The 26104-nt window shown below is 46.5% G+C and overlaps 5 protein-coding genes across 5 annotated transcripts; 4 read left to right on the top strand and 1 right to left on the bottom strand.

The window, feature by feature from the left end:
• Window positions 1-254: 254 nt before the first annotated feature.
• Window positions 255-3022, top strand: F5Y00DRAFT_242313 (DUF726-domain-containing protein). Its single transcript, XM_048008486.1, has one exon. It carries the CDS (start codon window positions 310-312, stop codon window positions 2776-2778), a length of 2469 nt encoding a protein of 822 aa, XP_047863016.1. The 5' UTR covers window positions 255-309; the 3' UTR covers window positions 2779-3022.
• Window positions 3023-3118: 96 nt separating this feature from the next.
• On the bottom strand, window positions 3119-4882 carry F5Y00DRAFT_271381 (MFS general substrate transporter; the record flags this gene model as incomplete). The annotated part of the gene is made up of 3 exons (XM_048012789.1): window positions 3119-4131; window positions 4189-4395; window positions 4452-4882. 3 exons carry the CDS (start codon window positions 4880-4882, stop codon window positions 3177-3179), a joined length of 1593 nt encoding a protein of 530 aa, XP_047863015.1. The 3' UTR covers window positions 3119-3176.
• A 3360-nt stretch (window positions 4883-8242) lies between these two features.
• On the top strand, window positions 8243-9339 carry F5Y00DRAFT_125591 (uncharacterized protein). The gene has a single exon (XM_048004118.1). The coding sequence runs from the start codon at window positions 8405-8407 to the stop codon at window positions 9200-9202; it is 798 nt and encodes a 265-aa protein (XP_047863014.1). The 5' UTR covers window positions 8243-8404; the 3' UTR covers window positions 9203-9339.
• Window positions 9340-21997: 12658 nt separating this feature from the next.
• Window positions 21998-23006, top strand: F5Y00DRAFT_263896 (uncharacterized protein; the record flags this gene model as incomplete). The annotated part of the gene is made up of 2 exons (XM_048011570.1): window positions 21998-22647; window positions 22712-23006. 2 exons carry the CDS (start codon window positions 21998-22000, stop codon window positions 23004-23006), a joined length of 945 nt encoding a protein of 314 aa, XP_047863013.1.
• Window positions 23007-24149: 1143 nt separating this feature from the next.
• Window positions 24150-25198, top strand: F5Y00DRAFT_271378 (DnaJ-domain-containing protein; the record flags this gene model as incomplete). Its single annotated transcript, XM_048012788.1, has 2 exons — window positions 24150-24308; window positions 24368-25198. The coding sequence occupies 2 exons, from the start codon at window positions 24150-24152 to the stop codon at window positions 25196-25198; spliced, it is 990 nt and encodes a 329-aa protein (XP_047863012.1).
• Window positions 25199-26104: the final 906 nt, after the last annotated feature.

Genomic DNA, 26104 nt, shown 5'->3' with positions numbered 1-26104 from the left:
GTTGAAAACTTTATGATAGCATTTAACTATTCAAGTACCTCTTTAGTTGAGCTCGTGAAATATACCCTTAATTGAGGCAGGTTAGGTAGTACAATACCACGCCACAGAACTGCAATTTTGAATTAATTCGGCTGCCTAGAGCTGAGCTGCATACCTCCTAAGTTGATGTGCATGGCGTGACTAATAGTCAGGGGGTTTTAAAAAGATAAGAGCCCCTCTAATATCGAAACTTTATAGAAAAAACAACTAAAAGACGACATTCAAATGAGCACCTATTTATTAGGTTATTCTTGGTAAATCGCCGGCATCATGGCGCCTCTTACCAGCGAGCCCGATGCTATTCGGGTAGCACTTAATCTCCCCCGACGCAAGGTATTTTACAGCCTCGTCGTTGAGATTGCGGCGTACATGCGATCGCAACTAGAACTCCCTTACAGTCCCAATGCATCACCATCTCTCTCGTCCTCTTCAGGGAGAGCTCCACCTCAATATTCAGAGACAGCAGATGCGCCTCTATTCGCAACCCGCACTAACAGTCAGGACTCTAATCCCACGCCACCACCACAACCACCACGGCCGCAAAGGACGCCCCCTAGCCCAGCACTTCTTAAACTGCGGAAGGCGGCACTGCTGCACTTTGACTCATGGCGCGATGAGACTCTAGCTAAATTAAAGGAGCTTGCGGCTAAGCCTGACGATCAGAAAGTCGTTGACGCCCGTCGGAAGCGCGCCGAGCAGATAAACGCCAGGACTAGAGAGGAACCATCCGATGGTGAGGACCTGCTAAGCTTCGGTGATAATAGCAGGTCCACTCAGACATCGATGGCACCGGCATTACCGCCCCGGTCTACCGGACCGACCAGTCTACCCGCCTTCCAGGCCCTGTACCACCCCATCCCCACCCGGCTCACCACGATCCCCATGGAGGATCGTAAGGAGGTTCTTAGCGCCATGCTAATCCTACTATTGTCTATCGGTAATTACTCGGCGTACTCACGCACGCTAATCTGTTACCTGACTTCTGCGCTTGAGATCCCACCCGCGTTCCTCGACGCCGAGGAGACGGAGATCGCGACAACTATGGTCGAGGCCGCGAAGAAGGCTGAGCAACAAGGTGGTATGTCGGCCGAGGCCGAGGCGCAGAAGCGCAGGGAGCAGGGCCAAGTGGGCCGATTTTGGAAAGTTGGGTTGGCGTCCGTCGCGGGCGCCGCTATTATTGGTGTGACGGGAGGTCTTGCTGCGCCCGCTGTGGCCGGTGTTATCGGTGGTCTCATGGGGTCCGTTGGGCTGGGCGGACTGGCCAGTTTCCTGGGTATCTTCTGGATGAACGGTGCACTAGTGGGTACGATATTCGGGGCGTTCGGAGCAAAGATGACAGGCGGTATGGTCGACCAGTACGCCAAGGAGGTGGAGGATTTCAAGTTCCTACCGCTACGGGAGGAGTGGGGTGAAGGGTGGTCGAATAAAGAAGATGGCTCGAAAGCTCGTAGGCTCCGCGTTACTATTGGTATTAACGGCTGGCTTACGTCCGAGGAGGACGTGACAAAGCCGTGGCGAGTCCTTGGTGACGAAACTGAAGTATTTGCCCTACGATATGAGATGAAGAGTCTGATGGCGCTCGGTGATAAACTCAGAAGCCTCGTTGGCTCTACTGCGTGGAGTGCTGTAAGAGCTGAGATCCTTCAGAGGACAGTGCTTGCGACGCTCAAAGGCGCGCTATGGCCTATCTTTCTCCTGAGCTCGGCTTCCAATATCGATAATCCGTTTAGTCTCGCACGAAACCGATCCGAGAAGGCTGGTAAGATTTTGGCGGACGCACTGATCAACAAGGTACAGGGAGAACGACCAGTAACCCTAGTGGGATACTCGTTGGGAGCACGGGTGATCTACGCCTGCTTGCGAGTACTCGCAGATCGAAAGGCCTTTGGACTCATAGACAACGTAGTCCTGATTGGAGCGCCGGTCCCGTCTAACACAGGATACTGGCAGATGATGCGGACGGTGGTATCGGGCAAGCTGTTCAATGTGTACAGCGAAAACGACTACATATTGGGGTTCCTCTACCGCGCGACAAGCATGCAACTTGGCATCGCTGGGCTGCAACCTATCGGTGATGAGATCGAAGGGGTCGAGAACCTGGACCTAAGCAATGAGGTAACGGGTCACCTGCGATACCCGGAGCTTACGGCTAAAATCCTAACACGATGTGGGTTCCCCGACGTCCGCGGCGGCGCGGGCGCTATCGAGAAAGACGACGGGAAGATCGAGATTGAGCTCCGTGATAAGGATTGGGCTGAGACAGGAAATTTGATTGATATCGAGGACAAGCCGGAGCAGGCGAAGGACGAATTCGAGACGATGCCGAATGAGAAGTTTGACCCGGCGGCGAAGAGCGTGCAAGAGCTGAAGAGCGATATTGGTGTGAGAAATGCGAAGATAGAGGGGAAGAGGGACATGAAAGGGCCTGTTATCGTACCACAGCAACCAACGGCGGTAGCAACAACGACGACTGTATCTTCCGTGTCGAGCTTCACTGAGACACGGAGGGATACCCCTGAAGTTTCCTCCGTCGCTACTTCATCCAGGTCAACGAGTGCGACTCTGGTTGAGAGTCCACCGCCTGCGTACCCGGGTATTGTACAGAATACTGGCCGCAACGACGACGACGACTATGACTACGATTATGATTCGGATGAGGAGGGCGGCGGGATTAGGATGGTGGACAATGACTCAGATGGAGAGTTGACCTTCATCGAGCCGCTACGTATTGAAGATTGATTACGTGTTAAGGTGTGTTGAGAGGACGGCATATACCCAAGCATGGAGGAGGCAGGCCATGAGATTTTTACTGGGGGCACGGAAGTGGTAGGCGACGTGTTGGTATGACTAGAACTTCCCTGGAGGGAGGCCATATAAGATAAATGTACCATATCTAGTAGCTATAGGATTCAGAAGATTTTAACCAGAGTAGCCGTGATTAATCCTCCGGCCACAATCGGCCATTCAGAGGTTACGAAATTATGAGATTAAATTTATTGCAAAACTACTATGCAGTGTCTACCTAGGTAGGTATCTATAAGATGCCTGTAATCAAATTTGTCTATCTCTTATATGATATAACCATTACTCTAGTTAACTTCATGTGTTTTAATCTATCCCCTTTATCCCCGGCACAATCACTCTTCATGTCCGTTCTCGCGCGTTGGCGCTGAGCTTCTAGCCTCCTTCGGCACCTTAACGAAAAGCAGCAGTGTAGCAACAGCAGCAATAAGGATTGATAACGCATAATACGGCAGTCCAATCCATCCATCACCCAGCTTCATTCCAAGAGCGAAGAGCGCAGCGAGGAATGGCTGGGCATACACGCTGCCGACAACCTCGGCCATGGCGACAAGACTGAAAAGTCGAGAGCGATGCTCTGGGTCAACGTATAGGCTCATCAGGCTTCGAGTTAAACTATTGAATCCGGACCCAAGCGCCATGAGCATGAGCCCGAAGATAAAGCCTGAGAGTGTCGGTGCCAGACCGAGGATGAATATCCCCACGGCCAGGAGCGTATATGACCAACGTGCCAGGGACAGGTCACGATGATGCTCGTCAGGTGCTCGGATTCTTTTAGGTGTTGTGCTTTTCATGACATACCGAGTAACCCATGGTAGAATTAGGAAGGCTTGAACAACCTGGGCGGCTCCATACGTAGACTGGATGTAGCCCGTCTTGTAAAGCTCGATGCCGTACCTCTTGGACAAAAACTGCACCATAAACTGGAGTGCCGCGTATGAAACGGGCGGAGTTCCGAGGCACGTTATTAGAAGAAGGATGAGGGATGTGGACTTGAGCATTGAGAGCGACTCCTTAAATTGGGTGATGACGTGTGATACTCGTGATTTGAGGTCTGTGGTTTCTTCTTCGCGTTCTACCATTTCTTGATCATGACCAGGTTCCTGTCCTGGCTGATGCTTCAACGTCTCTGGGACGAAGAGAAAAGCGATCCCGCTTAGTGCGGTAACGGCAAAGGCGATCCAGATTGGCGGCCATGGCCCGGCCCTGGCCATTATGACGGACGAAAGTGCTGGCGCCCCAAGATTTCCGCATAAGCTGGCGACGTGGACACGCATGAATGCAATAGCTCTATAAATGATGAGTTATGCCCAGGTAGGTATCATTAGAATCTCAAGTAAGACGTACCTCTCTTCTTCGGTCGTCGAGTCAGCGATCATACTCAACACGATCCCAGCAATAACCGCACTGCCGCCGCCGAGGAAGTTGCCCAGGGACCCGAGCCAGATTAGCTCGACTGGGAATATGTTGTGGAAGTACACCACCGTCATGGCCCAAATAATCCCGAGGAGAGATCCGGCTAGAGCGAGGGCCACCACGGGCTTTCGACCGATTCTTGCGCAAGTTAGTTCGGTTATCAAGGCGAGTGTTGATTAGACTGTTCGACGCACCTGTCTGCTGCGAGACCCCAGGGGAACGCGGCGAGGAATCCGGCAGCAGCATCGGCGCTGCTCTGAATAGCCAAGATGAAGGCTACCTTACTCTGGATCGCGTTTTCCTTGCATCGTTTCTCGTCGACGGGACCGGACGTGCTACTATCGAGGCCGTAGTACTGCCGGCATGCTGCGTCCTCTAATAGACGGGTCTCTGGTATTCCGATGAGCCCGGTCGAGGACGAAGATATAAGAATGATGATGCAAAGAAGGTTTACGATCGTGCGCCCGTTATGGATCTTGGGCACGTGGACGCTTGTAATCGACGTAACCGATAGCCTCTGGCGATGCGCCGGCCGTCTTGGCCGCTCGTTTATCAACAGGGGTTCCGTCTCGGTGATAGTGATCCCATCCGAGTCCCGGCGATGAGGCTCGTCACCACCCATCATGATATTATTTAAATCGCAAAGCTTCTAGTATTCATGCCTCCTTCAATTAGCTCAAACCGCGTCTTCTCGATCGGATGTAAGATTACTTGAGATGGCCAATCTGAAGGAATGCTCAGCACTGAAACTTGTTTATTACTTACTCCCTTGTTAGCGCGTATTCCGACTCCGAACGGGAACGAGCCTAAAGGGGAAGGATTCCGAACTCCGAATTGACGTGCTTGTCTAGGACTCGTTATAGCTTATGATCCTTACTCCTGACGAATCAATAGCTGATAGGCTTATTCTGATCGTGAAAATGACTTCATCCGTCGTGAATCTGTTATTTAAATCTTTCGCCGCCATAACAGTGACAATTTAGTCACTAATCGCATTTAATATCACGAACCTTTAGGTGCTCGATCTAAAAACTAGGTAGTTTAGGAATTACAGAATCAAGGACTACCGCATACGAGCAGAAGGGTATTTTATATCTTGTAAAGCTTGGGATATATTATATGTTTATTATATGTTCCCCTTTCAATAACTGCACGTATGCTTTCTGGATACATGCATCCTGTCGAGCGTCTTCATACCTAACTTTCGGGCGGGAATAAATAGGGGTTTATATATTGTTAGATTAACCACATGACCAAGGGGTATCTTGTAACAACATAATTGTCATTACTTAATATATGCGACATATATAGCTTCTCATCTAATTAAGCCACATGTACCTATATCTTTAAGAAAGCCCTCACGAAAAACATACGATACTACTGCATAGTTGATCTAGCACAGCGGTATGCTCAATCATATTGTAAAGTGAGTTTATTACGGAAAGGCCACAGAATTATTCAGCCAACCGTATTTCATAAAGGTAAATACAATAGGTATACGGTGCAGCACCCCGATACTTAAGGATATATAAGTTATTTAAATGCTTATATCTACATCGAGAGCTAAGGAAGCAAGAAAAAGCCACAAGCACGCGGCGAGATAATCGTAGTTACTCCAACCTGATCAAAAGCTTGCCTCAACTTACAATGAGTGACTGAAGAATCTCGCTGAATACCTCAGCACTACCTACTGCGGCTGTAACCGCTCTCTCATTTTGCCTCATTAATAAGACGTTGTCTTACATGGGAAATAACATAACATGATTTCAGTTAGCTACTGATCGTAAAGTCGAGACATCTTCTCGTTTTCCTATCTACTACCCTTAGATATTATTACAATTTATATAGGATATTGATAGCGGTGATACATAGACTCCCGCTAGAATTACTGCAGCATATTCGTAATTCCATATCGCTATGTCTTAGTGATGATATCCATATATAGGGCTAACGTCATTAACCTAGCACCGAGCTTCCTTCAACGACCTACCTAACCATCCAGCAACCCCACACGTTTCTCCCTTTTTCTTTTCTTTTTTTTTTTTCTACGAGAAACTTTGATGGCTTAGTGGTATGTATTTAGGTATATATCTTGGCCCACGAGATGTCCACGTCTAGGCCCACTCTCTCCTGTGTCATCCCTGTTCATCGTGGATACATCCATCCATCCATCCTTCGTTTAATTGTGGTCGTCTACCATACTGTGTTGAATCTGGGCGTGTTGAGAGGTAGGTAAGCAGTCGGGCTGAGAAGTTGTCACTACTTTCATACTGTATTAACTTACATCTAGGTATTCAGATTTAGCCTGACCCCCTCCTAGGTTCATATAGATGGTGTCAAGAGGGATCTCGCCCTTACGTTTTGAAGTTTTCGTGAATTGCCATTCCGAAAGCTATACGACCTTGGCATACAGATCTAATCTAATCTTGACCGCTTGAGATCCCAACATGCTTGTAGAGATTCCCGCGGAGATGTCTGAGATCGATTCCGATTTGCACGGCCTAACGACGCGGGCCACGGTACGGCTACAGTCTGTCAGCATCGGGACATCTAGCATCTTACTAGAAATCGGCATGTAACTCGATTGGCCCGTCACACCCCATCTTACCTGTTTCCAGGAAGGTGAACTTACGGTGAACATGTGCTTCTCCAAATACTGGGTAGCTTTCGTCTCATCCCAGACACGATGAGACCCAATCAATATTAGGTCCAAGCTTCGGGATGACGACTAAAAAGCAATGCTGACTTGCATGGACCTTACGACAGCTACGATGCTAAGTCCCAAAAGCTCGGGCGAGACTTCTAAGTAAATCGTGGCCTATTCAAGCCTCCAGGTCGCCATGCAACTAGGTAAACTCACATGCGCCCATCGTCAAGTGACCCCTCGGATACTCAAGATCCCGGGCAATCATCAACCGTCATGACATATCATACTGCAGTACCCTGGTTCTATGACAGTCGAATTCTCACCAGTTTAGATCCTATCCAATAGCCTCAAGTACAGTACGTCGGCTTTGTTTTTACTACTTTTGGAATCATTTGAGATATATTAAAGGGCTTTTCTCGGTATCCTACGTTGCTAACTGTGTGCCTAGGCTCATGAGTCTTTCCTTTGCTGCGACGTTGAAGTACGTTGATCCAATCGATCCACGTTCTAAGGTAGATCGATCTAGATCTCACATTAAATCTGTACCAATTTCTGGGTTGGGAACGATTGGCAGTTACCTTGGGCCTTTGGAGAATCGAGAAAGACAGGCTATCACATGTCATATAACTCTCATCCTTGTCATTTTCATGTCCGTTATATAAACAAGCAGATGAAAATGACACAAAAGCCTCCAGCTACCCCTACAAACCTTGCTAAGTGGCGCTCCTGGTACTTACCTAGATATATTCCTGTCCAATAGGCTGTAAACCCCATAGCCATAGCTGTACCGATGTTTACATGCTGCCGGATATGGTGTCGTGCAGTTAGAAAACGCCAACCGCGGGACTTCCCGGCCCCTTCCGAAGAGTCACTAGTGCAACGTCCGCTCATCTCTCACGTACTTCACAGTATAACATGCTTTATAAGTACGATCATATGCAGCATGGCTCGATGGCGTTGCGGGCACGAAGATGGGGAATTCATTATACTTAGGCAGGTAGGGCTGCTTGGCCAGGGTTGGCTACTTGGCTACAGCTTCGACATCCTAGTTGAAACAAATGAGGAATGACACAACAGAGAAAACTACTGCTGTCGATATCCTTATATCTCAATACGACAATGCAGGGTCGTAGATTTGGAAACGCAGCTGCATCTCAAAGTGGTGTACTGTCTTAGCCAAGCTGAATGTGAGTACAAATCCTATCCCACTGTTTCTAGGCAGCCTTTTAGAACATTTTGATTATTCCCCAGAATATGATATTTCACCAGCGACACGCGGCTAACGGCTTCTAGAATCCCCATAGTCCTGCCGTCTAGGGCTGAAGCTGAACGATATAAGTTTGAGCGTAGGTCTCATGAGAACGTCTTAGATGAACCCGCTCTTCGCCTCACCAGTTCCACATCTTATTCTACTCGTAAGGATATTCATCTCACGAGAATTCCTTAGCTGTTTTAGCAGAATACCTACTTCTTTCACTTGCAAGTAATTCATCCTCAATAATGGCAATCAAAGACCGCTCGGAGTACGTCCAACCTTCTACGATGACCATAGATCTTGTAACCCAGAATAAAACACGCCGTCCGCTGCCGACATTCCAACCAAAGTCCCAACAGAACCTACAACGGCGAAGTCGAGGTCGAGGACCAAAGCCATGCGCTGAGATCCCGGTATCGGCGAATCGATTCTCAAAAAGAACCCTACGTCAATACCTTAGCACCATCGCCGTGCCGCTGCCACTGTCCAAGGGTGCCTGCCACCTTGAGATCCTCCCTCAAGACATCATCGACCAAATCAGCCAGTACATCCCGTACGAGAACCTGATTTACCTCTCCTGGGTATCCAAGGCACTCAACAAAATGGTCAACCCGCGTCTGGCGCCCCACGAAACGAAGCTCTCGTTCGTGCTACGCGCCGAACGCGACTTCTACCGACACTACAGCAGCACGCCGTCCAGCCTCGGCTGCTTCATATGTTACAAAGTGCTTCCCGCGAGCGTCTTTGCCATCGACCAGCCGCTGCAAGCCGAAGTGCGCTCCTCAGCGCTAGGCGGGACGACGACGACGACGGTAGTCAATCTGCGGCGGTTCTGCATCGGCTGCGGCATCCAGTCCGGCCTGCACAAGCCGGGAGACGAGCTGATCACGCGGATCGACAGCCGGTTCTGGATTTGCGACTGCTTGTATACCCACGGCGAGAGAACGCTTGTCTGTCGGGGCTGCGGCGTCATGTGTTACCTTATGCCGAGGAGGACGAAGCCTGTGTCGTTGTTGAAGCCGACGGTGGGATATTGGAACTAGGACGTTGATGGCGCAGTAAGGGGAATTATGCACAGTTTGCCTACTAATTCGTCCCGGAGATAAGATTCGATTGGGTCTTTTCTCTACCCCTTAGAATCTATTACTCCCGGATCTAGGAGAGTAAATCTAGGCCATAGATATATACTTGATTAGGTACCTAGATAAAGTGAGGGCGTTTGCTTGGACTCACTGTTAATAGTATGTGAGCTTGCTGCTCCAGGTGGGCTTTTGATTAGCGATTAGCATGTCGATGGATGGCAATAAGTGTGTTTCAACGGCAAGGGGGGTGAGAAAATGGGCTTTATTTGGATATCCAATGGGAGGCTGTTTTGCCCGGGTACCGTTGGATTTTGTGCAATAATGGAAAATAACTATTTACTTTGTATCGTAATCGTGTCAGCCGCACCCGTGGTTTTGTAGCTGAAAATGACTTGACGGTGATCTACATTTGTGGCGTTAAGACCAACCCCTGAGCTTAATCAAGGCGTTTTTATGTGCGGGGAGACACGCGACTTCTTGTCACTTTCAGCCGTATATCTAACCTATGTCAGTCTCGATCACTTCAGTGAATACCGTAATGAATGTCGTAATGCATGCGTAGCGCGACTCAATTCCGGGTATTAATAAGAAGATATCTATCTAGGTGAAGATGGGAAGACTTAAAATATCGTAGTTTGGAATATCAGTAAACAATCAATTCATATAGTTAAATAGAAATAAGAAAAGAATCAACAAAAGAGACAAGGAAAAGGAAAAGAACAAAAAAGCTGAGACCCGGGATCCGACCCCTAATCGATTGACCAGAACAAGTTGGCCTGCTTGCCGCCCCTCATGGGGAATCGAACCCAAGTCCTACGAAAAACCCCTCGGGGAGTTATTTCTGTCCCTACTTCATTACCGCTACACCACGGCCATGTTGGTTTCGCGGCACTGATCAGGGGTGAAAGAACAGCTGCCTAAGGGGTTATTTAAGTCGACAGCGGGGTACGTGATGTTGCTTAGCAACGGCAAACAGACCTACATATAACACCCGTGCTTAGAACCTTGAACAAATTAGCAGGCCGATTACCACCTGTAATCAAGGCTTTTATGCTTCGTAGAGCTTTCTCCTTTCCCGGAAATAATGTGTTGAAGATGCGGTAGGTAGTAATATTCTAGGCAACTTGTCTTAATCTCCTATGAGTGAGCCCTTTTAAGCTTGTGTCCTGACGTATTTTTATTCCAGTCGTTTCTGCTGAGCCCGTTGTGTCCACTTCGGCTATTTTAAGGCCTAAACTCAAGAGCATGTTTTCCTTCGTACAGAATTAGCTACCTAATCCATATTCCTAGGCTCGACTAACACGGGGACATACCGGGCCAAACCTCCTAAATAACCAACATACGAGTCCTCTTACTACTCGGGCGTGCAAAAACCCTACTCATAGTCCTCTCTTGTTACTGTTCCGGGGTCGTAAGAACTCCATAAGTCATCATACTCCTTAAGGCAAGGAATATTATCTGGGTCAGGTGTTGTATACGAAGTGGAAAAACGACATAATACTTATTATTTTCGGATGGTAAATTCTATATATGGCGTCATAGTAATAATGATATGTTTGCAATAACGTCCTAATCTAGTGTCTACGCCGTCTTGCGGAACTTTTGCATCCTTAGGTACCTATCTCACCATATCACGATGGAATACAATCATACCTAACCTATGATATGACTTCAACCAACAGAAACCTCCCTTACTTGCCGTTGGTCCGTAGAAATTAGTAGTTTACGACTATTCGCGACGTGCCGTGTTACACAATAGGACTTTAGGCAAACGAGATCACATCTACCTTAGGTAGTCAGATAATCATCTCTCATCCGAGGTAGTCATATTAGTAGGAGCATTTAACATCTGAAGGATTGTGACGGCTCCTTTCGGAAGCCTTTCCGCGGTTTCTTACTCAGCGCTCTTATCGAAGTCCATCTTGCGAGGCACGCCTCGTAATCGGGTAATCATAGCATTTATGATATTACAGTCCTTGAGAGCTTTAGTGTTGCATCTATAACTAGTCCCACTAAACCAGGCACGATCCGGTGCCCTTACTAGGGTTGGGGTGCCATCATCCTCGGTGTATGAAATAGGAATATAGTATTTCATCAGGATGACTGAGGTATAGTTTCACGCTTAGTTTTTAATAGGCTAGGGCCTGTTCAAGGCATGAAGCTTACGATGGTGTTCTTCAAGTGACACTTGTATTATTATAGACATCTAGATTAGGTAGTGAGCGACGTCCATGCTCTCTACCTAGGTCCATAGGAGGTAGCCGTGAGTTACCGATGCGATTTACCTGAATTAGACCCATTATTATCATACGAAGCCTGTTTTCATGAGGCGAACTCCAAGTCTAGATGCGCCTGAAAACACAAAGACCCTGCTTAGCCCTACCTTAACAGAAATCTCGACGGAGCCCATACCAGATTATGGCGAGAATTGGCTCGAGTAATCCTCCCGCCTGCGCCATACACGGGACTGTCCTACCGAGCTAGCATCGTCAGATCTTGGAACGCTATATTACGATTTGCTGTTCTAATAAAACCCAAGCGGCAAAGGCGAAGGAGGCCTCAATACGGCTGGGATGTTGAATGAACAAGGCAAGGTTGTAGTCTTTATAGATGAGACAGGATGGTCCGAAAATCTAAGGCGTCTGGTAGATTCACCCTTGCGTGCGGGATCGCCTATGTCTATAACCCGAAGAGATATGATCTCAGCGAAAATAGCGGGAGGGAACAATAGGCATACGACGCTAATAATCCCCAGGAAAGTTCTCCGTGCTTCTTCGATAGGCTATGATAATTTTATAAATCTATCGGGACCGAGTTCCGGGTCCGATAAGGTGGTAGATCGGCCCCTCAGGCCCCTCAAACTTGGAGAATTTTAAAACAGGAAAAGAGTAGTAGTAAATGATACTAGCCATCACTATATCGGGAACGGCGACGATGCTACTCACTGATACGGGCGATTATAATGCATGCAAGCTTGCTAAGGGATATAGGCCGTGGCAAAAAATTTTTTTTTTTTTTCATATATCGATCGCTAATAGGAAAGATAATAGAAAAGATGACGATTTCTTAAGTTCCCATTCGTATTTGACAGTGTGCTGAATGGAGAATGGAAGCCCCTGAGAGAATATGATATAGAAAATAGGGGTCAAGTTTTTCGAGCGACAGGTATGATACGTGCTGGATGGCTTTAGACGCATCTTTGGCAATGTCACATATCAGTTGTTGATTGAGCCTTTATCGAAACTTGAAACAGGATGACATGCAGCACCATTTGAAAATGGGTAGGGGTCCGTAAGGCTGACATGCCAGAGGTAGGCATAGAGTTCCACATAGGGGAAATGGCGGCGAAATGAGGTAGATAGGATACTACTGAGTGAGGTTACGCGGTCCATATTTCGCGCGGAAAGGCGACCAGTGGTGAGCGCGAGGGGTGACTAGGCCGTGACAATGCGAATAATTCGTGGCCACGAGCTCGGTAGGAAAGCTGCAGCTGAAACGATTTGGTAACCTTTTGATAACCTACAAACTGGGAGAGATATTATTAGATAATATGTGTTAGCAGGGCTCATTTCTTCAATACGACCTGTTAACTCGGGGTCCCCTTCATGGTCTACCTATGCGTATAATCCCGCCGCGGAATTTGAAATTTGCTAATGGATAGGTATAGAGGCGCGACCACGACATGGAGGCGTTTTGGTGTATAGAAGTTTAGCCCGGTTGAGCTGGGTCTTTCGGTAAACAGGTAAGGCTACTAATACGGATCCGTAACTTGACACAAATGACGTTGGTATCGGACGTACGTTTTCCTGCATAAGGCAGATCGAAAGTGGCTGAGGGGTAAGATAAATTGATGCGCGACAACAGGCTGCAGTTACATCTTACATCTGAGAATGATCTGCATCCTATTTATTCTATGACTTGCATCCGAAAAGGGTGAAGTAGTGTAACGGATCCCCGCCACATTGGAATTGCGAGACTCAGACTCGGGCGCTGGGAATAATTTAGTCAGCTCAAACTCCATGGAGCACCGCCCGGCGTATCGGGACTCGCACTCGCTTCTACAGTCACCAAAGCCATGGTTCTTGATATCGTTAATATCGGTTACCAATTGTCCTTGGCAAAACGGCATATGGTGTAGGATCAGCAGCAAGGTTACTGATGTCCGGGATTTTAACGGTAGAATCTTCAATTGGTTAGGGGGCCCCCCGCCGGCAGCAGGCATCGTACTTAACAAGCATTCAGAGCCGGCACGGCCAGACGGCTCGGGACCATTCGATAAATAGCCGTCTCAGGTCAGATGTTTATATCGATTTTTAGATTCCCGCGAGGCATAAACGGCCCTCCAATCCTCGATCTTTATCTTGAGTTGAATCGGCAACCTGTAACATACGCGGATTGAGATCCCATGCATTTGCCAGTCGTCACTCCTTTCCAGTCTGCAGCCAGAATAATACTCTCCACCAGCTGACTTGCGCCAGCTCCGCAAACTCCGATCCTGTTAACCCTGTCGTCAACTAGTAGTACCTAGGTATAGGTGGAATAGCCCCTGAAAGGGTTTCGTGACGGGGGATTCAAATGCATCTTGAGCAATCCTATCCGAGAAAAACCCTGTAAAGTATAGACGTTGTGAAAATCAAAAGGTCAATTTTGGCCATGTCGTGTATTGGGCACACCGCGACCGTATACTACACATGTCGGCTAGTAGTATCTTTCTAACACAAAGCTAATCAATAGGAAACCGTATTTTCTGATCTTAAGCCAGGAACAGCAGCTCAGGATGACAGTTATGTGCCTGTCATTGGTTAGCGGATGCAACGTCGCTCGTCGAATTCTTCGCTGTTTCAAAGGGCCCTCTGGGTTATTCTCAGGGTCGCATGGGCTTTTCTAGAAAGAAACTAGAAAGTTCTCCTTCGTAACATTTAGGCTATCGGGTATGTCGGTTGAGTAACACCGGCGAGTCTCGCACCATCCCGCTGCGTCCCGTTGCAACTGAACTTCAAAGGTTATACACTAGAAATAGAATCCTAGCGGCTTACTTGTTTATCCCCACGTGCGGCGCGCTCGGTTCTTGACTACCTAAATTAAATAAGTCAGCACTGATTTGATCCGTCCATGGCGGGACGAGCGGGAGGCACTGAACCTTGAAGCTACTGGTGTACCCATCGTGAATTGGAATGACCTATTCTAGTCAATTGGGACAAGGCCCGTCTTCTATTCGGCCTGTTCGGTAAGCAAGGATTACTCATTTTGGATATGAACGGTTCACGACCGACTAGCATAGAATGTTTCTGATTGGTGTGGTATAGTACAAATCTCGAAGTCTAGGCCTCGTTTGGCGAGACCCGACGGACATGCGAGATGCTGGTTGAGGAAGGATTGAGGATTCTGAGATGGATTCCTTTGAAGATTGGGTCCTGGATTACTTAAGGTTCTTATTGGATCAGCAAGCGCGTAGGCTTCCTAATTAGGGCAGGGCTGTGGCTTAATTGAGCCTGACTGAAACTAATGGCCCCCACCTAGCCCGACCGTGAGGTAATATGTACCTATTTTGGTAGGGATACTACATAAACGGGGAAAGGACTGGGACATCTACTTCCAAGATCCATTTGTCATTCATGAGGTCGTTAATAAGTATCAGCCACACCGGACTCGCCTAGGTATATACCCCCCTTCTTTAGATGCACTACACTAGCACGTCTAAGTGTTCATTTGCCGAAATAGGTAACTTGAATAGTATGAATCGGACAGGCTTTATTGGTTAGGTTAGGTACCTGGGTTCAATACCTAACCTATTAGTGCCCGTCTTTAGGTGATACCTTAGTACCTAGGTACCTAAACTTAGGTAATGTAACACTAACACACGGGATTTTACAGGGCGCATGTCGCTTAACGCTTACGACGCGCGCCTCGCAGACATGACATCGTTCTTCCTCCATTAGTCTTTGCCCTGCTTCAACCTCCCCCCTCCTTACCAATCCCCAATCCACCAATCCTCGATGCTAGAGATTGACTATCACTACATACATGTACCCAAGATATTTCTGTAGCCGGACCTTCACTTCAGCTACCGCATTGGGCCCAAGCTCCGATGATGAACTTCTCCCGCTTTTCCTTAACTATCCCCTTTTCTACGGATCTCTCCGATATGGCCCACGCTTCACGACGATCCGTACTATTCGCTCCAGGTTGAACGCCTGGTAGTTAATATTATGAATCCATGAATCCATGATCCCGGGTATCGTCCCAGGGACGTGGACTCACAAGATTCTCGGAAGTTATCATGGCGCGTATCTGGACCCTATAGTTCAGTGTTTGGTTCTGTCATGTCTTAACTTGGCTCAACTTGAACACCAACATGATGTTATGAGATGTACATGCTATGCTCCAACCTATATCATCTGTTAGCCTTATACGTTTATCTCGCATGATTTTCTCCCGCTGTGCCCGATATCATGCAGTAGCTGCGGCGTGTTTAGTCGTAGATCTCAAGTCCAATGCTACGGTACTATACTTCGTGGTCGCGCTCCTCCGACGTTTGGTAAAGTATTGATTGTCTTTCGTATCTTATTTTCTTTCGTGAGCGATGAATCAGACCTAACCGCAGTAATGACTAGCTTTTCAACTCCAACCTGTTCCTCTTCTCGTCTTCGATGCAACCCCTCTAACTACTTATAGGATGCGATCCTAACATAACCTTGTGCCTAGTCAGGTGGATGAGCTAGGCAGAGGGCGCAGGCTTCGAATCCCGGACCCCAACCAACATCCTCAGCCGTGATATGTCGGACTTCTTTGCATGTTCATAAATTTCAAGGTCATTATCCAGTGTACCAAGCAAATTCCAAGACCGGGTCCAGCCTTCGATCCGGAGATGCTGTAGCATGTAGTGACCTTGCCGCCGTCCCACTACTAGATCTCACACATGTATCTAACTCGACATGTTTCTTTTTTTTTTTTTTTTTTTTCATTTCAAGTGTGTAGTTCGTGAACACTGACGACCACTCTTCCGCCCAAGTTATCTAATCCAGACTTGTTTCGTACATGTGATGGATCATAGTGCTGTAGGCTGACTAGACCGGTATGATGTCCACAACGGGTATACGCCTTCAGTTATACAGACCTGGATCCATGGTGTGGTTCACGGGATCCTGCCGTAGGGCTGAGGCAGTGATCTAATCTACCGTAGGCGTCCAATTACGACTTGGCAAAACTGGCCTCGAGACGTCAGATCGTTTGGTTACACGCGAACGCACTATATAACCCTCAAGCTTTCCCCTAGGTCATTGATACTTTCCCTTGACTCTATCTCAAGCCATCACGATCATCACCGTCTCTCTTAGAACAGTCATCTTCATACGCATTCATCTTCCAACTTATACCTGAGACGTTACCAATCGTACGTTCTCCTTGATCATTTTAACGATACTAAACATCAAGAACATTCAGTACGGCTTACCCCTTATTATAACCAGCCCAACGTTTCTCCCTATTAACATGAGCTAACACATCTAAAGATTCATCTTCAGCAAGTCAAGAGCATCTATAGTCCAGGTACAAAAGAACAGATAAATCAACAAGAGATTCACTTCAACTACGCCAAAATGCCTGAGTCCGGATCTGACGTTCCTTCCAACGACACTGGCTCCAACAGCCCTGACACTGGTTCCGAAACCAGCAGCACCCGTGGACGAAGCCGTAGCGGCTACAACTAAGCTATCTTCTTGTGTCAGGCTTGGAATTATGCATACGCGGATGGAGTTAGGGGTTCGATAGATTCCCTTCCTTTAGGTTTGGTTGGAAAAAGGATATTCTATGGGCAATTTTGATTTAGTTGGGCTATCAGGGGCAAGGTTTCTGAACGACTGGCTTGCCTAGTCCGCCCACTTTCTGTACAACAAGGTATACACTTGGGGGTTTTGGTTCTTTTCTTTTCTTCTGGCTCTAAGTTGCCTCCTTTACTCATAAACGATCTCATTTGATCCTGGACGATATTCTGCACGTGGGAGTTTCACCCTTAGCTATAGACGAGGAGTCAGGTTTACCCCTGAGATCCATCTGCGCAAGCAGCGATACACCAAAATTCATGTAGTTTAGAATAGACATTTTCATGCATCTTTGCCTTTCTAAAAAGCCCGTATAAGAGCAGAGTTCGCTTAGCCTTGTGCACCCACGCTTCATACACCATGCCTAAGTGACATGAGCGACGGTAGGAATCTTGAATGTGGGTTATTATTTCTACACAACAACATTGCTTGTGTTACTAGATATCAGCCTATCCAACTCTACATAGGTAGGCTTTGCCTTTTTCAAGGGGAACAGATTATAAAAAATTGACTAATATATCTCAACCATCCCAATACGATCTCTAGAGGGCACCGCCAGTGCCGTGCCCCTGACTAAAGCATGTAGGCTGGTGGAACCAGGGAACTGCTCTAATGTCGTGGTTCTATGTTTGCCGCACGGGATGGGCCGCCCCCATCCACGATTACGCACACGCTCGTCAGCTTATTTCCAGGTAGGTAAGATACTACGGTTTCCGAGGGTTTGGTTTCATGTATAAATGCGCTTCTTATCTTATGTAATACAGTGCTGCCGTCAGAGTTTCATACGTCGCCTGATTCTTGTTAAATTAGACTTGTGCTTATTGCGCTGTGCTATATCGAGACTCGGAGCGCCATTCCGAAAAGGTAACGAGGGGAAACAATAAATGAGGTCATTTAGATGCTTATTTCCGTATCCTACCCTCGACGCCAACGGTTTCTTCTAGCGGGATACACGATTATGTCAGTCGCGACCTTATAAAAGGCCAATATCATCCTACCTGACACCAAGTTCAGTACTACAAATCTTAAATATAGAAGATACTACTTTACTAACGGAGAAACAACCATAAGAGATGTAGGATTTAGGGCGTCTCTTCGCCCTACTATCATATAAAGCAAAACCTGTCCCACTAGAACCAGGGATCCCGGTTACGCACGGTTCATCATCTGCGCCCCCTGACCCATAGATATACGGGTTATTCTTTGAAATAAACTCGGCGAGCGGTAAGTCGTCGACTACGAAGATAATACACCGATATACCTAGGTAGGTAAGTAGGTAGCCTTACAAAGGGCCCAGAGCCGTATTCGTAGATATCCCTGATCTATTCCTTAGGTATTATTGATATGCCAGACATACGAAAGTACCAGTTACCCACACAGATCTACTACTTCTCAGATGATCCAATGAAGTAAGCAGGACGAAAGACAGGGTCAAAACTGCCCAGGTAGCCCACCCGTCCAGCTAGAGGCTACAGTAAACTACTACTTAATACATAAAGAGTGTTATTCCGAGGTCCCATTCTAAGGAGCCCTAAGGCGAAAACAATAGTGTGTGTTCCTGGATTGGTAAGAACTTGATTCCAGTATCGCACTTCACATGTGAATCAGTCCCGTTCAAGTAACATGTGAAGTAGACCCTTGCACATATTACCATACGATATATACCCGCAATACATTTAACTGCCGGCATTGGAAATTCTATTTCTATAAGGATCAGACATCGCACGGTTGCCGTTCACTTGCCCAAGCAAAAGAACCTCTGCCTACTCTGGGACAAGGACTAAATGCTCTTTACCTAAGCCCTATCTATGCCGACTATTTTAGTATTTCTATTTTATTAGCGACGTACTCAGTATATTGAAGACCCTACCTACGTTTTCTATAATTAGAGTCTGAAACTACCAAAGGTGTGGTAGTTGTAACGCGGGTCCAGCTGATCGGGATTCTTCACGACCCAACTGACTGTTTCATTCCACTTTAAGTTTTTGACACCTTTTTCTTTAATTATTTTTTCAACCAGAAGAAAAGGTCGCCCCTTTTCTACTTCCAATTTAGAAACAATTATATTCATGACAATGACATATATTATACCATAGGAAGATAGACATATGCCTACTCAACATTCCTTAGCTTTTATTAGAATCATTCAAGTCAGAGTTGAGCATAGCTTATATGCTCTAAAAAAAGCAATAGTAATTATCGTGCACAGTAATGAGCGACACCCCAAACAGTATAGGTACTCGAGACCGTGTTACATAAAATATCTTCTCTTCTAAGCCTCTATCCACCCTATAACCCTTTCATATTCTTCTATACTACTAGAATAATTCGTGACTATTCTGCCCCGCTAGCCCACTTGCATGTTAAACTTGCACTAGTGGCATTGCATCGTAACGTCCCGTCCCGCCCTCTCCGTGAAGGATGAGAGATATCGGCCTCGCTCCCACGTCACATCTACAATACTTTACCTGACCAAGCTCCAATAAGCAGGTTACTTTATTTTAACAACAGATGCGAGAGATAGGCTTAACTACCAAGACACCATAAAGCAGATGCGGAGATCAGGCAAGAACCCTGAAGGAATATGGTATATCACCACATTCTGATTTCTCAATTATAAACTGCTTTCCCACACGTTTCGTTGGAATCAGGCATAAAATATAGGCAAAGCTATGACACTTGGGGCTATGTCATAACCAACTCTTTTGAACAAGAGCGACTTTCCTACGCCTAGTTCTACATAGCTTGCTGTCGATAAATAACCATTACAAGTGTGGCTATGGGAAGCATTTGCCCTCAATCAATATTTACATTATTCAACCTCAAAAATAAACTGCGGGAAAAATAACCATATCAAGTCTGGCCACGTCAAATTTATACCGTTATAGAAATCACAACATATCACAATTATATTATCCTGTATATATATTTCGACAAGAGCAGGATAAAGCCGTAACACATTGCCTCCTGATGTCATAGTGTTCTAGAAGCAACAACGTTCATTTCTACACGAGATTTTGTCCCACATATTCCAGATACATATCACATATCCAGTCCTCAAAAGAGTTAGCTGGGGCCTGTATGATGTAGGTAAGTCTTTGAGCAATTTGAAGACGTTTTTGCCGTTGTTATAATCATCCCACTATCATTATGTCACACATTATGGTGGAACAGGACTCTTTAGATATTCACGGATAGAGTCAGAATCAACTCCAGGAATCACGTCAAATAATTTTCTCCATATTATGTTGTCAGCCTAGGCTGACCTTCACTCCGCATGCCCAACTCTCTACTTCTCTTCCTTTTTTCCTTCGCAAGTGATCACATTAAAGACTGCTTCCATATTACGCAAGGCCAAACACCGGCCGCTATCCTTTCACGTCACTTTCAAACAGCAAGCCAGGCCGCAGTATCCGACAGGTAGTGAAAGGCTGGAATTTTTTAACACTTTGAAAATTTACAGGCCTCAGTTTAAATGAACATCTTACCTGAAAACCGTTCGGAGCTACCATAACTCTGATAGCTTAGGCTACCTAGTTATATTTTCAGTACCTCATACCCTTGGTTGTCTTTAGACTTCTTACAATTTCCAACCTACTTGAGTAACTACATGTACAACCAAAGCCGGGTTTATCGGTCATGATTACCGGAAGATCGGGACATCGGCACAGAGATAACTTGACTTCCGGTTGCCGACTCCGGGGACGGCCACATCCATTCCGGGACAATTAGGTAGGTACTCTTTACTTTGCTAATATTATTATTATTAACCTTAGTGGTTATCCACCATCACCATTGATCATTAAATCCCTTATTCATCATCCTAGGCTCCAACCATACTTCATCAGGTACCTACATCAACCCAGACCTGGCACAGTCCACTCAACCAAACTTGGACCAACTCACAAACAATCTCTCAAAAGTTTTCTACACCAACCTATTATGAGACATATCTGGACTTCCTCTTAACTCATGATCAGGCACTGACAACAGGTCAACGTCGTTAATAGTCATCAAAGATCATTATTTCGCACCTCATTTTCCTTCTGCTTCTTTGCATCCCATCAACAAAAACATTCCACCAACAAGACATGTGAAGGGTGATGTCCATAACATGAACATATTTCCATCACCGGCTCCCGGGCTCCCTAACGAAGAAGAAGAGATTCGCAGTTACCAGAAGTCTGATAATTTTGTATTGGGCCCTTCAAGCTCCAATACTATCATTGCTTTTGAGGAGCAATACCTTACAGGCACTTGGAGTGAACCGTTCCGTTTTCGATTCTGCTCTAGTCATCCATCTTCGTACGTATTTCGGTCATTGTTTTCCTTCCTTCAGCCTTTCAATACCACAGATCGTTACCCCCCTTTAACCCACACCGACCTTGGAAAAGATATTTTCTTCTTCCATGATCTATCAACATACCATCACAATCCTTCCCTGTTCATTTTCTTTCCATCTGCTGTCCTCGCTACATCCCTACCTGTCGTATATTGACGGTGCTATCTGGTCCTCAGGGCACTCTATACGAAGGGGGGATGGCTTGGTGAAGCCTCATCTTCCACTCTTATTTTAATATCTTCTTACCTGCCCTTTTCTCACATCCTACCAAGATCGTTATTACTTTAACAGTTTTGGCACAACCGGGTCCACAAATCGCCCCTGCCTAACAATCCACCCCTGGTCTAACGGTAAATACCAATCGTTCTTTTGTACTTTACATGTACGTTCATTCCCAAGACATGACAGACCGACCCGACTTCCTAAAAAGACATTTGTTACAAACTCTTCGGCCTTTCCTTACTACAAGACCGACATCTTACATCATCGACACCTCACCTACATATTTCATCAACATCACGTTACATTATCAACTTATCTACACTATCCATACAGCTATCTGACTAACTAAAACTTCAGTAGCACTACCTACAATGTCTGCACCGGTATCTGTCGACGACGAATCTGTCGACGACAAATCTGTCGGCGACGAAAGTCAGACTCTGGTCTCCATGGCCGAATGGAGTCCGACGCCGCCGGAGACTTTGACCAACATAGACCCCAACGACAGCAAAGAAATTTTACGGCTGCTAAGGCGACATATCGGTTGGATTACTGAGTGGGTAAAAAGAAATAAACCCCTGTGTAATTCCAAGCACGAAGACGAGACAGGGGAGGTTCTGAACCACGACACTGGCGATGAAGCAAAGAATGATTTAGGTGACGAGGTTAAAGAAGCAAGCACGATCCCGCATTACCTGGTCGATGCCGACGAAGCAGCAGCCGAATCTCTCGGGTATGGAAGGATCCCTTACGAGTATCTGGTAAATCCTGAGGTGTACAGAAACCAGTACTTTGAAGTCAAGAAGTCGCGACTTGGAGGGTACGGGGCCTTTGCAAAAACGGATCTGAAGCAAGGCCAGTTGATTCTCGCAGAACGTCCAATACTTACGGCAAGCCCTGTGACTTTATACCAGGATATAGAGGCGCTAGCCCCCGAGCTTCAAGCTGCGTTCTATCGAATGCATGGGCATAAAAGATCCCCTGATCATGACGAGCGGCAAGCAATCTTCCTGACCAACGCGTATGTTTTTATCTATTATATTATATAACTAACCAAAGACCGATGTGCTAATCAAGATTAATAGCTTTGCGGTTAATGAATCGTCATTCGTCTACTTTATTGCCGCACGATTCAATCACGCGTGTGGTCAGGCCAGGTCTGTCAAGTACTGCATTGCTCAGGATAATATCATAGAGCTCCGAATGGCAAAGGACGTGCCCGCTAGCACCGAGCTGACTATCTCATACGGACCGATATCGCCAAGCAACCTATATACACTATGGGGTTTCCGCTGTGCTTGTGGTGGCTGTAGGCCCCTTACGGACGCTGAAGTCAAAAGACTAGACAAGAGGGATGATGATGCTTATGGAATCTGGTAGGGTACTGAGAAGGGACGGTTAGACATTGGATGTTGTCTAATGCGGGTGGATATATGCCTACATGGGGCCCTTTTGAGATCCGTTACTTTTCGCGACTGGTTTTGTTCTAGCAAAGATGAACTCTTGGGTAGCCGATTAAAGGGGTTGCAGAGTTTACTAAAAACTGGTTTAATGAGGTGGTGAAAGGTAGATTAACCACTTCAAAGACATAAAGCAGGTGCCAAATATATCGCGTTGACTTCATACTGGGTATTCATCTCTTCTAGTTTGTTTTTATTATTATACCATTATTCATTGTTCACCCCAGGACCATACTAATGGCAGGGGTTTGCCCGGCTTATTGTGTTCTAAAGCTCTGTTTGTGTCGATTTGCTAAAAGCATACCTGGTACATACATGTATGAAGGTAGGTATGTAGGTACATCATGTATAAATCACGTGGTGCCGCGTTCAATATAAGGTAGATAATTAGGCGGCATGAATGCAAACGCGGTGTAGGTTCTTATATGTACTTTAAGTCTGTATAATGTCCGTACACCGTGGCTACTTTAACCTACACCTACGTAAGGTTAGGTAGGCAGCCGCCAACCAGCTAACCTGATAACTGACAAGGCAGCTGCCAAACGCTATGATAGAAGTCTAGACTTAACTAACGCAACCTTCTTTTTTTCCCCTTCTATTAAAACATGCCGTGAAACTGACTAAATCACTGCACGGCCCTCTAGTTTTATCAACGATGATGCTGCGGGGATCTAATAACAAGTTCACCAAGTTCCGTTTTATGTTGTCCTAGAAACCCTCTCTTAGTATTATCCTTTGATCATTCGATATGATATCCCCAGCAACGGATATCCCGTTTATAAAAGTAGTTGCTACCTATCCAACTACTTAGGGCCGCTCTCTGCTACTAAAACATCACCCGCCTGAGACATTCGCCCAATCTGTATTTCCCGACTTTCCTTCACGTTTATCATTTCCATCACTTCACCTGGTTAGGATCAGGATATCCCCTTAACGCCGACATCACTATACACTTTTGACTCCCTTATTCACCATATTTATCTACATTGCCAATTCTACTTTGGTACTGTAATAAGGGACATCTTCACCTTGTTAGGCTTTGATTCTTGGTTATTTATCCAAGATGCCTCCCCTCCCTACTTTCGACTGCTATGCTACCCTCGAGGTAGCACGCACTGCAACCGAGCAAGAAATCACTGCCGCCTACCGCCGCTTAGCTCTCATTCACCATCCAGATAAGAACCCCAATGATGCGGAAGCTGCCACGGCAACCTTCCAAAAAGTACGTTACAGTTTCTATCATTCAAGGCATAGCACCGAAACTAAATTAATATCTAACAGATCCAATATGCATACGAGACTCTGCATGATCCGTCCATTCGTTCTCGTTATGATCTTCACATGACCAATCGGAATGCCACCACAGCCCCCGGGGCCCAATTCCAAGCGCGACCGAATCCTCGGCACTGGGCCGATTCCGACGATGATGAAGAATGGGTATTCGACGATATATACCCTGACATATTCCGTCACGTCTTTGGAAATGGGGCTCGACGGCCAAATTATCCAGGATTTTTCGACAGAGATAATGTCTCTAGTCGGTTTCAGCGGGAGAGGCGCGAACAGCGCCAAAAGGTCGATGAGGTGATTCGTATGCGAAGAATGGCGGAGGAAGCACGCAAAAAAGCTCGAGAAGACGATAAAAAATTGCAAGAAGAGATGAAAGCCAAGCAAAAAGAGGACGAACAGACTACCGAAAAGTCCAACCAAGAGATACGCTGGAAGAAGCTTAACGCCATCACCAAGGATGAGAAGGTGGAAGCTTGTCTCCACTCTGGGTTCTGCAGCAAGATCCAGCAGTTTAAGAAGTTCAAATGCGGCGCCTGTCATGTGAAACGAGGCATTATAGCTTTCGAATGCCCCTATTGTTTGTCACACATCTGTCAGCAGTGCGTGTCTGACTTTGCCAAGAAGCGCTCCTTGGCCTCGATGCAGGATAGCTCTAAGCCTGAGGTTGATCCTAAATCAACGGCTGAGCCAAAGCCAGAGACTGAATTCGGACCCGGAGCCGAATCATCAACCCAAGCAAAGGGTGGGCGCCACAACGAGGGACACAGCGGCGGATTTAATGGTGTCAATGGCCACAAAAAGAACAGATACAATAAGAAATGACGGAACCCAAGCTCTTGACTTTTACTACGCCGAAGTAGATTATGTTGCCTCCAAGTGTCCCAACACCCCTAACTGCTAGGGAAATCCGCGCACCTGGGCAGGGGAGATGGGAGCAGTGCAAAGCAAGCATCATTTAATAGCAAGCCCACAGAGACCGCGATGTTATGATTTAGGATTCGTTATGAGCTAAGGTTCAGGTTGTAACAAAAACTGACAGGATCTGGTGTTTTATGGGTCTCACATCAGAAGAGTAACTACGCCCCGGAGGAGTTTTTGTTAGGGACGGATTGGCGAGATACCCAAGGATGTTTGTAGTAATCGATGCTTTTCAGTAGTATGTTCGGCTGGGGTTTCTCCTCTTACACGTGTCTACGTGTTTGGTCAATCGTGTGCTATGAATTCTCTCCAGGTGTATGTGATAGTCAGAAATCACCATTGGCAGTTAGTCTGGTTGTTAGCAAATCTCGTTTTTGTTCTGGGAGTTCACGGCGGTTGAGTGGTCGTAAAATAAGGTGATATTCTCATCTTGACAACTATGGAGACTCCACTGCTCAACAATGTAGGTAGTGTAGACGTAATGAAACCAAGCTTCCCCTGTACTCGTCATCAATGTCTGTAAGGACAGCGTAGTAGTTGACAAATTATCTACGAAGTACTTCACATTATTTTAGATTTAAACCATCACCCATATGTATGAAGGTCAGGTTGAAGGAGGTAGTAAGCCTAACTGGTAATTCGGGATTGAAATGACCCGGAACGGAGGCGTAAATAGATACGTAATGAGAGTCGGAGGGAAGCGGTGCTTTCTTAAAGACTAGGGAGTAATGAGCGTCTTGGCTAAACCAGATATCCCCGCCATGCTTACGGTTTACCTTAACTGCCTGAGGTGGCTCCGGGAACATCATC

Source organism: Daldinia vernicosa (genome assembly GCF_022497035.1).
Source record: "Daldinia vernicosa strain CBS 139.73 unplaced genomic scaffold F5Y00scaffold_37, whole genome shotgun sequence".
NCBI classification, from domain to species: Eukaryota; Fungi; Ascomycota; class Sordariomycetes; order Xylariales; family Hypoxylaceae; genus Daldinia; species Daldinia vernicosa.
Note: the sequence above shows the minus strand (reverse complement) of the source record. Positions and strands in the feature narration are given on the sequence as shown.

What these genes read in the sequence shown, in the direction of transcription:
- F5Y00DRAFT_242313 (XM_048008486.1), top strand. Translation starts at nt 310, where the DNA reads ATGGCGCCTCTTACCAGCGAGCCCGATGCTATTCGGGTAGCACTTAAT.
- F5Y00DRAFT_125591 (XM_048004118.1), top strand. Translation starts at nt 8,405, where the DNA reads ATGGCAATCAAAGACCGCTCGGAGTACGTCCAACCTTCTACGATGACC.